Consider the following 14,909-nt stretch of genomic DNA (forward strand, 5'->3'; position numbering starts at 1 on the left):
CTCCATCCTTATCCAGCCCTGGTTAGAGGGGAACTTTTTTAACTTGTAAATTTTTGCTTTTAAAGATTACCTCCTTATCCCTAAATAATCTTAAGGGCACCTGGGTGGCTCAGTTGGGTAAACGTCTGACTGAATTTTGGCTCACATTGTGATCTCAGGGTTGGAGATCGAGTCCTGTGTCAGGCTCTGCACTGGGCATGGAGTCTGCTTAAGATTCTCTCTCACTTTGCCCCTCCCGACCTCTAAAAACAAATAATAATCTGCTTCATCACTAGTTAACGATTATTTGTTTTAGACCTTAGGTGTTGTGGTAGATAACAATATAGCTTACATATGGCCCTCAAATCCTCCTTTCCCTTCAACGGGGTTACAGCACTGTTGTAGTTTCTTCTGCTGGTTACCTTTGTAACTGTAAGTAATACTTTTAATCTTCCATTTCTTAGTTATCACTATACCCAGTATCTCTTGACTCTCTACTTTGTGAGAGGAATACCTTCTCTCCCACTCTCGCCTTTAGCATACCTTCCCCGCTCCCACCTCACTGCTGTTCTCATCTGTAGCTTGTCTTTTGCAGAATCAAAACTGGTACTGTTGTATTCTGTTCTGTAGTAATTATTAAGTTTTCTTTATTTTGTCTATAGATTGTTTTTCTTTTTTTTAATATTTTATTTTATTTACTCATGAGAGATACAGAGCGAGAGAAAGAGAGAGAGGCAGAGAGAGAAGCAGGCTCCATGCAGGGAGCCCGACGTGGGATTCGATCCCGGGTCTCCAGGATCATGCCGTGGGCTGCAGGCGGCGCTAAACCGCTGTGCCAGCAAGGCTGTCCTATAGATTGTTTTTCAAACTTGATATCAACTTTATTTACATTATTATGAATGCAATTATTATTCACACCATAGCTAAGTCATGGAGTATGATTACATTCCCTTTCCTGAAGGGCTTTTTGTTTTCTCTCTGTTATTCATAGAGCATTATTTCCTTTTGAGTTGTGCTGCCCAGTTTTGGTCAACACTGAAAGTTAGACAAATGTGTGGTTTTTAAAAATCAGATCATAGGGATGCCTGGGTGGATCAGCAGTTGAACGTCTGCCTTCGGCTCAGGGCGTGATCCCAGGATCAAGTCCCATATGAGTGCTTCTTGCAAGGATCCTGCTTCTCCCTCTGCCTGTGTCTCTGCACCTCTCTCTGTGTCTCTCAGAGTGAATAAATAAAATCTTTAAAAAAAAATCAAATCATGTATTGGCAGGAATATAGCCCATTCAAGCACAGACATAAGCAGAAGAGTTTATTGGAAAGACTCAGTGGTTTCTCAAGAACCCTGAAGGCAGGAAGGGCCCCATGGGAGGAACAGATGCCAAGATCTGGGAGGATAAGAACTAAGGGTAATTCTGTCCATTAACAAGTGGGCATAGGGCATCTGGCCAGCCCTACAAGCCACATTGCTCAAGACCACAGTAGCAATCAACTGGAGTTCCTTGTGCCAATCCCACATTTCCAGGAGCAGCTAATAACTGTTTGGTGCAGGTATTAGATTTATCCACCACGTTTAGGAATGTACCTAGTTGGGGTAGACAGTACTTGGGAAAGTGTTCACGATAGTGGTTATTCACAAGGCAGGTACTTGGTATACCAGTAACACATGGGTTAATTTGGAAAATTAACCCCTCACTTGCTAGGATGCCCGTTGCTTTTAGACCATCTTCCCAAATTTCAGAGTCTGGTCAACACATAAATCTAAACCAAGTGAATTGTCTTCTCTCCTTTTTGAAATATGGGAGGACCATTGCAAAGCTCTAACCAACATAGCTTTTTCATCTTTACTTCTTTTTTCCAGATTAATTGGGAATCTTGGCTCCTAGAGGATTCCAGTCGAGCTGAACTGCCTGTGACAGACAAGAGTGATGACTCGCTGCCTGTGGGAGTTGCCATAGACTATACTAATCAAGTGGAAATCACCCTCAGTAAGTGTGGCCTGATGTAGCTCAGTGCAAAAGTGGTCGTGGTTGATATTGAAATCCTGTTCTGCGTGTTCATGACAGAATCTACTCTGCGGGGCACTTAACTCCTGGTAGTGCATTGCTACTTGAAGAATGATACAGAGTGCATTGTGACGCCACTAGATTAACTTGATTGACATTCATTGATAAGACAAAAGCCAGACTCTGTGCGTGTGTGTGTGTGCGTGCCTGTGTGTGTGCGCACCCGTGTGTACACTCACGCATGCCTATCTCTGTGTGCTTTCATGTATAGGTGAAATCTAGAACAGAAGGGTCTCATTGCCTTGTTTCTCCAAGCATTCCAGTTTCCCAGCGGCCTCCCACAGAAACAGCACCCTAGTTCAGTACTGCGTAACAGTGCTTGGTTTAAAGACACAGATCAGAGAATGGGGACCTCAAGCACTTGGCTTCCAGGGCAGGCCTGAATTTGTGCTATGAATGGGTCTTCTCTCTTGGAGCGAGATAGGGCTGCAGTCTGTGAGATGCACCAGTATAGTGGAACTCATGCCCTATGCTCTTTGGTACTTCAATTTAGAGAGGTGTCATTGTTGAGCACCACTAAGTTCCTTCCTGTCCTTTCCCTGGTAAGATTATTTGGTCTCCTTAGTTCATTTATTCTGAGTCTCTTCAAGTCCTAATTGACAAAATACATCTTAGGATTGAACTGTGAATGAATATAAAGTAGTTTGACTTACCTTTCTACGTCCTGTGTATTTTCCAAAGTGTGTAGTCTGTCACTTTTCTGCTAGGCCAGCCCCCTCCTAGAGACACCTGTCTTGGGACATCATGAACCCTGAGACACTCGTCAAAGTCTCAGGAGCTCAGGGACAGTCACAGCTGCCATAGGACTACTGGAACTTCCCTGCAGGGTCTGGCATGATGGTAGCCACTGAGAATGGCAGTAGTTCTCTTTCAAGAGCCAGTGCTCTCGAGGCTGTTCAGATATGAATCAGAGCAAACAGTCTTGAGCTACTGTTGGGGCAAGTCTACTATAGCCTTCTTGCTTAGAATAGTCTTTGCCTTCGGGACTTGGTTCATTTTTCACTTGTGCTTATTTTCTTAACAGATGATGAGAAAACTCTTCCTCCTGCTCCAGTTCTTATGTTACTTTCAACAGACGGTGTGCTCTGTCCATTTTATATGATCAATCAAAATCCCGGGGTTAGGTCCCTCATCAAGATGCCAGAGCGGCTCTCGTTAGAAGGAGAGCGACAACCCAAGTCGTCAGGTACGTGCCTCTTTCTGCTCTGTCACAGAGGGAGTGCCATGGGCTCGTTCTGGACCATCCCCAGGGATGAACACTGTGTAGGGACACATAATGATCCTCTTCCTTGAGCCAGTCTGAACGAAGCAGGGACTTTTCCTTGAACACACGCACATTCTTGCATCCTCTCACCCACAAGCTTTATTCTCCAACCTTTACTTTAGAGAAAAGGAAACTCAGCCAAATGAATCCCATCAGGTAATCTACCAACAGTATCCTGTTACAGCACCCTGTATCGTATGGTCTGAATCCTACCAACATGTTTAGTCCCAGAGGATTGGTTACATATGTCTTCGTATGTGCATACCGTGAATGCCACGGAACTTAAAAATGTTGCATTTGTTGACAAAGCTGTAGTCGAATATATCATGAAAAAGCACTGTATGCTTTATGATTTCTTTCTCATTGAGAAAAAAATATGTACATAGGGAAAATACTAGCAAGTTGGATATTAAAATCTAAATAGTGGTTATGTCTGGGCAGTGGGAACATGGTGATTTTATTTTTGTTTATATTTAATTTACTTTAGGTTTTTCTCCCCTCCTCTTTGAAAATATTGCTTGAGTAGTATATGTTTATTGGAGGAAAATTAGAAAGTACACAATCATTTAAGAGCCCATCAGTCATCAAGCAATAGCCATAGTTATTAACATTTTGGTCCATATTCTTCATATACATAAATGCACACATGTAAACACTAATTTTCACAGTGACAGTATCACTTGTGAGAGCAGGGTGATGTTTACTTCTGAGCACAGTCCAGTGTGAAGGACTTTGCTCCTAGCCCATCAAATCCTCTAGCACAAGCAGAGGCTAGTTTTATTTTTTGCCTCATGCTTGGTCCAGAGGTGGTAGCCATGTTTAGATGAGCAGAAGAGAGCCATTGAAGGGGGAGAAAGTAGCCTGCCAGTTATAGCTAAAGCCCAGGGGGTAGACCCAGAAGACACAAATGGTTCTGCTCATTTTTACGCTACCGCTCCACATTTGCTTTGGTGAATGATCAGAAGTAGCAGTGCGGCAGTTTTCATATGTTCAGTTCTATTTTCAATTAAAGTGCCTCTAATTTCTTTCGGGTCCTATATGTACTCTTCATGTTGGTCTACTGAATGTGTGTGGAAGTGACAAATATCTATATGTTTGTGGTTTGTTTTTTGTTTTTTTTTAATATTTTATTTATTTATTCATGAAAGACACAGAGAGAGAGAGAGGCAGAGACACAGGCAGAGGGAGAAGCTGGCTCAATGTAGGGAGGGAGCCCGATGTGGGACTCGATCCCGGGTCTCCAGGATCACGTCCCGGGCTGAAGGCAACACTAAACCACTGAGCCACCTGGGCTGCCCATGTTTGTGTTTTTAAAGAAGTTGGTGGTTGCTGGTTCCCTATTTATTGTGTGAAAGAAATATTAACAATAAATTTGCTTGCATTATTATGCTTCCATAAAAGTGACAATTCACTGAGGTCTTCTTTTTTAGAAGTATTTTTATACTTGTAAGTGTTTCATTACTTTTGACATAGTGAAGGTAAATTTACAGCTCAGACAGTTTGGAAGAGTGGAGACCCACTAAAATAAGTTTATTGATTTAAAAAAATACTATTTTTTAATATATTTATTGAGTTAATTGAATTTGGCAAATTAACACATTTATAGAAAGTTGGGAAAATAGAAAAAAATTTAAACCTGCCCTCCTCTTCTCGTGTTTTTTTCATAAACATCTTTCTTCGTTGTTGTAATTCTATTGTATATACCATTGGTGTGTAGGTTTTTAATTTAAATTGTGTTTCTGTGTTCTTATATAATCTTTGTGATTCACATAAAAGAGTGCTTACTATTCCATTGAACATCTTTTAGCATTTGGGTTGTATTAAATGTGTTTTTCATGTTAGGTTATTTTTGTAGGCTTTATTCTTAGAAGTGGGATTTCTGAGTCTATTTTTTATGATTTTTTGAGACAATGCTAAAGTATTTTCTAAAAGATTATGCTAAATTTGGTGCCTACTAGTGATAAAAGTTTTCAGGTTCATGTTACCCTTCCAAGCATAAGGGGTTATACATATTTAAATTTTAAGGACAATAAAAAATATGCCTTATTTAAATTTGCATTTTTTTGATTACACACAGATTGAATGTATTATTTTATGAATTAGGTTCTCAGCTTATATTGTAGTCTTGGAATTTTTTTTTTGAAATTTCTTTATCTCAGTTTATGTGAGTTTTTTTAAAAATATAAAACATATTTGCTACAGATTTTTAAAATTTCATTTACCTTTTATGTAACTGTTTTTACACAGTCAAATCTTCATCTTTTCCTTTTGTGATTTTTTTTTTCTTTTGGTCACTTCTAAATTTCAGGTTGTTAGATTCAGTGACTTCACTCACTTTTTTGTCTCCTTTGTTTTGAGATGTATGTATACGTGAGCTTTTGTATACGTGGACATCTTTAATTTAGCTGGAATTGCTTTTAGTAACTGTTATGAAGTGGAGGTCTGAAGGGAAGTTTTTTCCTGATTGCTGTGAAATGTTGCAGAATGGTTTCTTTTTCCCTATAACACCGAGACACGCATTTTTCCTCTGGGATTCAGCTGTGTGTCCATGAAGTCCTGTTAACTTAATGCCTTTCCCTGTCTCTCTTTTCCTCTAAAGTTTTGTCCAACTTACTATGTGGAAAGTTTGCTGTGGCAGGTCCCCCATCAGCCCTGCTCTCTTTTCTCCCCCGCTCTTGAACTAGGACCTTTCTTTCTGTCTTCCCTCCGCTGCGAGTTTCTTTCCACTTGCTTTCTGCCGTATGGACCTCCACTGTTGCGGTGCTAACTTCTGTCTTCCTTTTTCTCCATTTCATTTACTGCAGGCAGTACTCCCACTACGCCAACCTCCTCTCAAGCCCCACAGAAGCTCGACACGCCAACCCCTGCAGCTCCAGTCTCTGGCCCACCTTCGTCACTGGCTGCCTCCCCCTCCACCTTCTCTGTGCCTTCTGCTGTTGGAGCCCCTGCCGTGTTCTCCTTTGGTTCTTCATCCTTGAAGTCATCTGGTTCTGTCCCAGGGGAGCCCCCTCCATATTCCAGTGGCTCTGTCGCATCCACCTTTTCTTTTGTTCCCCCTCCTCAAGCCTCCCTAGTGCCCACCCCTGTGGCCTCTCCCATGACACCATCTGCAACCTCGTTCTCCTTTGGATCCTCGGGGTTTAAGCCTACCTTGGAAAGCACGCCGATGCCAAGTGTCTCTGCTCCAAATATAGGACTGAAGCCTGCTTTCCCACCCTCAGCCTCTGCAGTCAAGGTCAACCTTAGTGAGAAGTAAGTAACACTTGAAGAAAGTTCGCTGCTTCTGTGGCATTAGTAGAAACATCACGTTGTTCCCTGGAAGTAGAGTCACGGTGGGTGGAGTTACAATAAATTTTTTCTTTTTCCTGTTTTCCAAAATGGTAACTGCAAATGGTGAGAATTCAAACATAAAAGGTTTGCATCTAATCAATGGATGGAGTCCAGGAGTCTCTTAGATAATTTTTTTTTAATCATTATAAGTTTATGTTTATATGCTGGTTTTTGCTTTTCAGATTTTAAATATAGAAGATATCCCTATCTTTATTTTGTTTTATTTATTTAGCTTGTTTTTTGAGAGAGAGCAAGCACAGGGAGGGGCAGAGGGAGAGGGAATCCCAAGCAGGCTCCACACCCAGTTTGGAGCTGGACTCTCGGGGCTGGATCTCACAACCCTGAGATCATGACCTGAGCCAAAATCAAGAGGCAGACCCCTAACCAACTAAGCCACCTAGGCACCCTGATAATCCTTATTTTAAAAAATGAAGCAATAAGGAATATACATCCTGGGTTGGGGGAGTGAATCTCTTAGAATCCTTCTGTCCCTTTACTCTGTGAACTGCTCTGTGACAGCCACTACGACGGTCTGTGAAGTTGTGCCCGTGTCAGGTGACTTCCCTGTGCAACAGTCCCCAGGGGCTTCTCACTGCTCTTCCTGGATAGTCCATAACTCCTTAACATGGTCCTCGGTTTCTTCCACGTGTGGGTCCTACCAGCTCACTCACATCCCATTTTGGACTTCTTTGTCTGCATCTTATGTTCTCCCTGCTGGAATGCAAGCCTTCTGCAGAAAGTGATCGCTGATACCCCATAACCCTCCCAAGCTTTCCTGCTCTCCTTTGCTGCCTTTTGTTGCCACGGAGGCAGTGCTGGCTGTCACCCTTGCTGCTGCCATTGTCACACAGCCACTTCATTCTAACGGCTGCCTAAGATTCTACTTTGTAGGGGAATCCCCTGGGTGGCTTAGTGGTTTAGCGCCTGCCTTTGGCCCAGGGCGTGATCCTGGAGTCCCAGGATCGAGTCCCACATCAGGCTCCCTGCAATGGAGCCTGCTTCTCCCTCTGCCTTTGTCTCTGCCTCTCTCTCTGTGTGTGTCTTTCATGAATAAATAAATAAATAAAATATCTAAAAAAAAAAAAAATTCTACTTTGTAGCCTCACTGTACTGTATGTGGCCAGTCGGCTCATGCTGGATAATTTAGATTGTTTACAGGCTTTTGCCCTGTAGGTAAAACTTAACTTTCCATGCCTATGAGCACCCTAAAGGTAGTGATCTGCTTTCCTCTGCCTTTCTGACTCCCCAGAGGAGGTGAGCGCCCCAAAGTGAGTTCTCAGTAATTTCATCGGCAGGACAATACTAGACATTCCTAAGTGTAACAGAGTCCTAGCCTCCTTTTTTTTTTTTTCCACTTGGTTTGATAGAAGGGAAAATAAATATTTCACAACCTGATAAACTTCATTTTTCCTTTATATAAAGAGCTCATTATAATTCATGGAATAGTTGACTCCTTAGTACACAGAGGATAAGATAAATGTTTCCTTGCAGCGTTCGCTTTTTATAAGAAATAGCTAAACATTATGTTTCACAAAGAAAACTATAGGAGCCGTAAGTTATCCATTGGTGGCATTGCTCATGATCAATGTGAAGGAGCCTCCTTGAGAGCGCTTCTCACACAGTTGGGCCGCCGTTTCAGGTTCACTGCAGTGGCTCCCTCCGCTCCTGCCATCAGCTCCCAGGGTGCACCCGCGCTGCCGTTCCCCTCCACCTCCAAGCCAGCCGCTTCTGGACCCCTCAACCACCCCACGCCCCTCTCAGCACCACCGGGCTCCGTGTCTTCAAAGTCCTCAGTCTCCCCCTCGGCATCAGGTATGATTGGAAGCAAACTGCTCCAGAGCTCAGCCCCAAATTCTTATGTTTGCATGTTTCCATTGTCAGGAGCCCGAGCTGCCATAGTCAGACTAGATCATTCATTCTTGCTTCCTATACCTCACACTGATGAGCTCTAACCTTTGTACTCTCAGTTGGGAAGATTGCCGTGGCCGTGGTGCTGCCATGCTTGGCTCTCCCAACATTTTTCATGATGCTAAGTGTGCTTGATGATTCAAAGGAAGTCTCTTGCTGTGTGACATCTGTCTTCATGTGGAGCCTGCCCTATATGAAGGGCAGTTATAGAACAATCCATGAAGTTCCCTTGAGGAGGAAAAGCCTGCAGTGACTTAGGCTTACTGCCTCTGATGGTTGTCCTGTGATTTTCACACCAGCCCTACTGTGAGCAAGTCTATTAAATAAAGATGACAAGTGGAATTGGTTCTCATAACCAAGTTGGATCGAAGGGCATGGTACAACTCCATGACCAGATGTACCTGTTTTTTTTTTTCCTTTCATATTTGCAGAAAGGTTGCATGTACTCTAATGAATACTGTGCCCTCCCTCTGCCAAGACAACACTTGGTAACATTTGGTGCCATATGCTTTGTGTTCTTTTTAGCAAAAATTTTTTTTCTAAAATATTTGAGAGTTAATTGCAGGCACTTCACCCCTAAATGTGTAAGCACGTATCTATTAAATATGGGGGTACGTGATACATTATCACGCTAAGGAGATTTAACCATAATCTACTCTGTAGCCCTCATTGACACTTCTGTAGTTGTCCCAGTAGTGTTCTTTATGGCTTTGTCCCCTCCAGTCAAGGACCATATGTCCTATTTCAGTTTTTCCAGTTTTTAGTCTCAGTGTCAAACACTTCTTTGCCATTCTCATATTTCTCCGCATTGATGTTTGTGGAGAGGTCAAGCCAGTGATTTGGGAATAGTCCCTCAATTTGGACTTGATTGTTTCCACACAACGAAATACTATTTGAACGTTTTGGGCAGTAATACCACATAGGTGATGGGTACATACATGTCCCATGACTTTGTTTTGTCCTGATATGAGTAGTGTGAATTTGCTCATGTGGTTAGCATGGTATTTGCCACATCTCTCTCAATTTTTAAGTGGGATATTTTCATGAATGTCAGCTATGATACCTAGCCAGACATGTTTGGGTAACCATTTAGTGTTTGAATGTCAGGAATAATGTTATCTTGGTAAATATTGAGCAGGCATTGAGTTGTGAATTCTTGAAATCCTCTCTCATACCTATCTTCCCTATTGCCCAGGAGAAAAGACTGCCTGTGGAGTTTGCCAAAGTCACCTCATTCTAGGACTTTCTTCCAATTCTGAAAGACATCTGTCTATGACCCAGAAAGTTAAGGAGTCGTGGCTTAGTTTTTTCACATCTATTTTCAGCGTAGGAGAGAAAATTTGAACCATGATGCCCATACACGATCTCCATTTCCATTGCTTACTACCCAGATCACCCTGCCCTGCCGTCGCCATTATTTAATTCTTAAAGTTTGGAGGGTGCTGGGAATAACACCATGGATCACAGTTCCATTGGCACTCTAGACTCCCTTGGGGATCCTTTCCCTAACAGCTCAGTCAGGTTCTCTGGAGGTGAGGTTTGGGTGTGAATTTTTAGTGTGTTTGTTTTTTAAAAGCTCTCTGAGTGATTCTAATGTGCAAAAGAGCAGGGCTTGTTCTAGAAGCTTCCAGGAGGGCCGTGAAGACTCTTATGAGTTCTACAAGGTACTGGGATTATTTAAACTTGTCCCTGGTTCCCAGAGATGCAGCAGGAGTCTCTGGGGAGTAAGGATGGGCCAGGGAGCCTCCTGGGCCTACACCTACAAACAGAGATATTCCAGTTATACCTGCTTTATAAAAGTGCCTTGCATTTAAAAATATAGCTTTTTTTTTTTCATTATCTAGGAATAGGCCTGACAAAACTAGGTGTCACTCTTGGTAACAAAAATCATAGAAGGGCGACCGGGGACACTGAGAAGCTTATTTTTTTTAGCTTTGAGGAAAGGACACATATGCTGAGAGAAATAATGACAAGAAATACTATCTGTTTTCACTGACCTCTTATTTCCAGCAGGGCGGTCTGCTCAGGGCAGCCCAAGCCCAGTGCCCTCAATGGTACAGAAGTCACCCAGGATAACCCCTCCAGTGGCAAAGTCAGGCTCTCCTCAGGTATGTTTAAACCTAGCTTCCAATAGTGTGTGTATTCATCTACTGCCCCTATCATGCATGTTTATCATAAAGTGGGCTTTCATGTTTTAGAATTCATCCCTTTGAAATAGTACTGAGGGCTGTGTGTTGGGAAATACTAAAGTATGAACTTGGAACATTTGTAATGTGTGCTCCCAAAAGCCATTTACCTCAACCCCAGAGCCATAGTATTGTTGTCTCTGCTGGTTCCTGAGATTGTCCATACTGTGCTATTCACTTTGTTGTAATCTCTTTCTGTCTCAAGACTGTAGCACCTGCTTTTTATCTCCTTCCCAAAGTAACTGAGAAATCTATCCAGTGCCCTCCTTCTCTGTGCTTTCCAGAACATCTCAGTTTATCCATAACATCTTATTTTACTGAATTTTTTTACTGGCACATAATACACACAGGAAAATAAAAGTATTCCCATATACCAGCTGAGTATGCCTTGGTAACCAACACTCAGATCAAGAAGTGGCACATCACCAGGACCCTAGAATCCTCTCTCCTGTGTGCCCTTTTAGTTATTCCCCTTGATAAAAGGGCTACCTGCTATGATTTCTGACATTGGAGCTTAGTTTGGCCAGTTTGTACCTTCTCTAAATTGGAATCATACAGTATATAAGAATACAGTATGTATTCTTGTATCTGGCAGTTTGACTCAACGTTATGTTTGTGAGATTGACCCATATCACTGTGACTGTGTGGAGTTCATTGGGTGGTTATACTATAAATATTTATTCTAGCCATGACAGACATCTGACGAGCCTCCAGGTTTCAGTTATTACAAATAGCATTGCTGTGAGCGTGCTAGTTGAGAGGTCTGTGGGTGAATATACGTATGCATTTCCGTTGGAGTACACCAAGGAGTGGATTTGCTGGGTCATAGAACATATGTGTATGTTTCTCTTTCGTAAGTGCCCGCTGGGAGTATATGAGGGCCCAGCTGCTCCGTATCCTCATCGGTCTTTTTTATTTTCATTTCTTATTGTTGTATTTTTAGTTTTAATTAGTATTTCCCTGGTGACCTCAGAATTGAATATCTTCTTTAATGGGATATCTGTTCTTATATCTGTTATCTATTTTTCTATGGGGTTGTCTGTCTTCCTACTGATTTCTTTCAGAGTTCCTTGTTGGGTACACTCAAGCATGTGCACACACACATAATGCAAATGCTTTAATTGCTTTTTCTGTTCATGGTTTCTTTTGATAACAAGTTTTTAATATAGTTCAGTATATCACCTTTTCTTTTATGATTAGTGCTTTTTGTGTTCTGTTTAGATAGTCTGGTTCCAAGGTCAAAAAGATGTTTTCCTGTGTTTTTCCAAAAGCTTTATTTTCATGTTTAGATTTACAGTCTGTCACCTCAGTTTCTTATTATGGTTTAACTTAAAGAGAATTTTATGTCACTTTCCCACTTGATGGGATGCGTTCCCTGGGGACCAGAGTCGGGTTTTTCTTTCCGTTTCCCAGCCAACCCCATTCCTGCCCTCAACACAACCGCACAGGGCACACAGTAAATGCCCCACTTAGAGGTCTAGTTTTTGGCATAATCCTTGACATGTGGGACTTGTTACATAAATGCTTGCTGTTTTACGGGGTGCATAGTAAATGCCCAGCTTATAGGTTTAGCTTTTGGCATAGTGCATGACACAAGGTATTTATTAGGTAAATGCTTGCTATTTTAATGATTGCTAATGCAGTCTAAATATGCTCTATATGGTAATTGCTATAGTTATTAAATAATCTAAAAGCCATCTCAAGTTATAATGTCTCTACAGCAGAATTCTTGATTTCTCTCTTCCCCAGAGCCTTTTCTGGGTGGTTTGTCAAGCCCCAAACCCAGAAGTCATTCTGGATTCCCTCCCCCTAGTCCTTACTAGCGGAAGATCTCGTCAGCTGTCCTCTGATGGGGCATGTGCGTGGCATAAATCCGCATCTGTCACCCCTTTTAACGTCATATTTTAGACCATTGTCCTCTTTTGCTTCGTTATCCTCCTGACTGGTCTCCTTTCTTCTCTCTTGCTGACATCTCTGCTCGATTTAGCAGCAAGAGGGACATTTTTATTTTATTTTATTTTATTTTATTTTATTTTATTTTATTTTATTTTATTTTATTTATTTTTTTTATTATTATTTATGATAGTCACACAGAAGAGAGAGAGAGAGAGAGGCAGAGACACAGGCAGAGGGAGAAGCAGGCTCCATGCACCGGGAGCCCGACGTGGGACTTGATCCCGGGTCTCCAGGATCACGCCCTGGGCCAAAGGCAGGCGCCAAACCGCTGCGCCACCCAGGGATCCCAAGAGGGACCTTTTAAATCATAAATCAAGAAACAAACTCCTTGAACTCCAATAGTAGTCTTCCGGCACACTTAGAAAAACAGCCAAGCTCCTTGGGTTAATTGTACTTGACCTGCCCAGGCCTTTCCAGTGGCCCTACTCATTTCATTGGGCCCCAGATTTACTTCATCTCTTGGTTTCCAACATGCCAGATGTCTCCTGCCTTACATTCTTTGCTCTTCTCAGTGTCTGGAAGGTACTTCCCCCCAGAACTTACAGAGCTTTCCGCTTTGCCTCGAGGCTAGGTTCAGAGACTGTGCTCTAGGAGGGCGTCCTGGGCCCCCTCTTGTCCAGTAGTGCCCCTTCTCTTAAGTTCCTATTTACTTTTGTCCTGTTGCTATCACCAGCTGGAATGATCTGACTTGTTGGCTTTCTACCTGTTTTGGCCCAGCAAAATGTAAGTGCCATGAGAACAGGGACCTCCTCTATCTTGTTCACCTCTCTCTACACTGTCTAGAACATTCCTAACACAAAGGAGGTATAGATTCAAAAGAACAGGTGAGGGAAGAGTGACTGTATCACAAGTGTGCCAAGCACCGAATCAGCTGCTTCAAGAAGCCATACTGGTGGGGGCACATCTGTCAATCTGTGCTTTCCATTTCAGGCAAAATCACTTCAGCCTCCTGTTTCAGAAAAGCAGGGACATCAGTGGAAAGAGTCAGATCCCGTAATGGCTGGAATCGGGGAGGAGGTAAAGTCATTCCTGCAGATTTTGTGCAGAAGTTGCTCTGACCGTGAGACTGGAGTGGCTCTGAGTGCAGCCTCATGCATGAACTGGCATTCAGCCATGATGCACCCCAGGGGTGTGTGCTCTGTGGGTCCAGAGCAGTGACAGTGCTGCTGTGCCATTCACACCGAGGGGCTTCCTCTTTTGTGGCTTCTGCAGATTGCACACTTTCAGAAGGAGCTGGGGGAGCTGAAAGCCCGGACTTCCAAGGCCTGTTTCCAAGTGGGCACTTCGGAGGAGATGAAGATGCTGCGAACAGAATCTGATGACTTGCACACCTTTCTTTTGGAGATCAAAGAGACCACAGAGGTCTGTGCTTACTGATGTTCTTTCTGAGTTGAATTACACTTCAACAGTTGCTCTCCATGCACTCCATGGGTGTACTTTATTCTTTAAGGACCCTGGTGTTGTTTTTTTCAGAACGATGAGTAGTTTACCTAGGACTGCCCAAGTTCAGGTCCTGTCTTTTTTTTTTTTTTTAAGATTTTATATTTATTTATTTATGAGAGACAGAGAGTGAGGCAGAGACACAGGCAGAGGGAGAAGCAGGCTCCATGCAGGGAGTCCGACGTTGGACTCGATCTCGGGCCCCTAGGATCACACCCCAGGCTGAAGGCAGCGCTAAACCGCTGGACCAGCGGGGCTGCCCTGGGTCCTGTCTTCAGCACTTAACACATTATGTGACATTAGGCAATTGTAATGTAGCTACTCTAGGTTTTAGTGTTCTCCTATAAAATAGTTATAGCAGCATGACACACACACTCATAAAAAATGTAATAATAAAGTTCTTAAACAGCCATTCCATAAAAGTCTATTATAGTCACTAGTTTAGGTATATTTGAAAATTTACCATATTTTGTAATAAATTGCTTGGTTACAGAGTTAGGTTGAAGAGCATGTACAATATAAAAATATCAAGTATTTGTTGTTAATAGTATGTACTATGTTACTATTATTACTGCTTACTCTGTGCCAGGCACTGTGTTATCTCACTGAATCCTCAAACTGTCCTGTTTGGTAGGTGCTATTGCTCTGTGTCTCTCGCAAGTCAGGCATCTGAAGCATAGAGAAGTGAAATAATTTGCCCAAAGCTACCCAGTTACAGTGTGTCAGTCCCAGACTGTCTGCCGCCAGAACCCTACACTTCTGTTTTTGTTTTTTAAGATTTTAT

The 14,909-nt window shown here is 42.5% G+C and overlaps 1 protein-coding gene across 5 annotated transcripts in view; it reads left to right on the top strand.

The window, feature by feature from the left end:
* The window catches only part of NUP214 (nucleoporin 214), a 103,522-nt gene that overhangs the window by 10,591 nt on the left and 78,022 nt on the right, over positions 1–14,909 (top strand). For 4 of the 5 annotated variants that reach the window (XM_072778357.1, XM_072778360.1, XM_072778361.1 and 1 more), the window contains 7 exons: positions 1,837–1,963; positions 3,066–3,227; positions 6,110–6,557; positions 8,275–8,447; positions 10,554–10,651; positions 13,616–13,702; positions 13,898–14,047. In XM_072778357.1, coding sequence (XP_072634458.1) covers positions 1,837–1,963; positions 3,066–3,227; positions 6,110–6,557; positions 8,275–8,447; positions 10,554–10,651; positions 13,616–13,702; positions 13,898–14,047 — 1,245 coding nt within the window. The remainder of the gene's footprint in view (positions 1–1,836; positions 1,964–3,065; positions 3,228–6,109; positions 6,558–8,274; positions 8,448–10,553; positions 10,652–13,615; positions 13,703–13,897; positions 14,048–14,909) is intronic. The other variant, XM_072778358.1, reaches the window with a different exon arrangement.

Source organism: Canis lupus, chromosome 16, assembly GCF_048164855.1.
Source record: "Canis lupus baileyi chromosome 16, mCanLup2.hap1, whole genome shotgun sequence".
In the NCBI taxonomy this organism is placed as follows: Eukaryota; Metazoa; Chordata; class Mammalia; order Carnivora; family Canidae; genus Canis; species Canis lupus.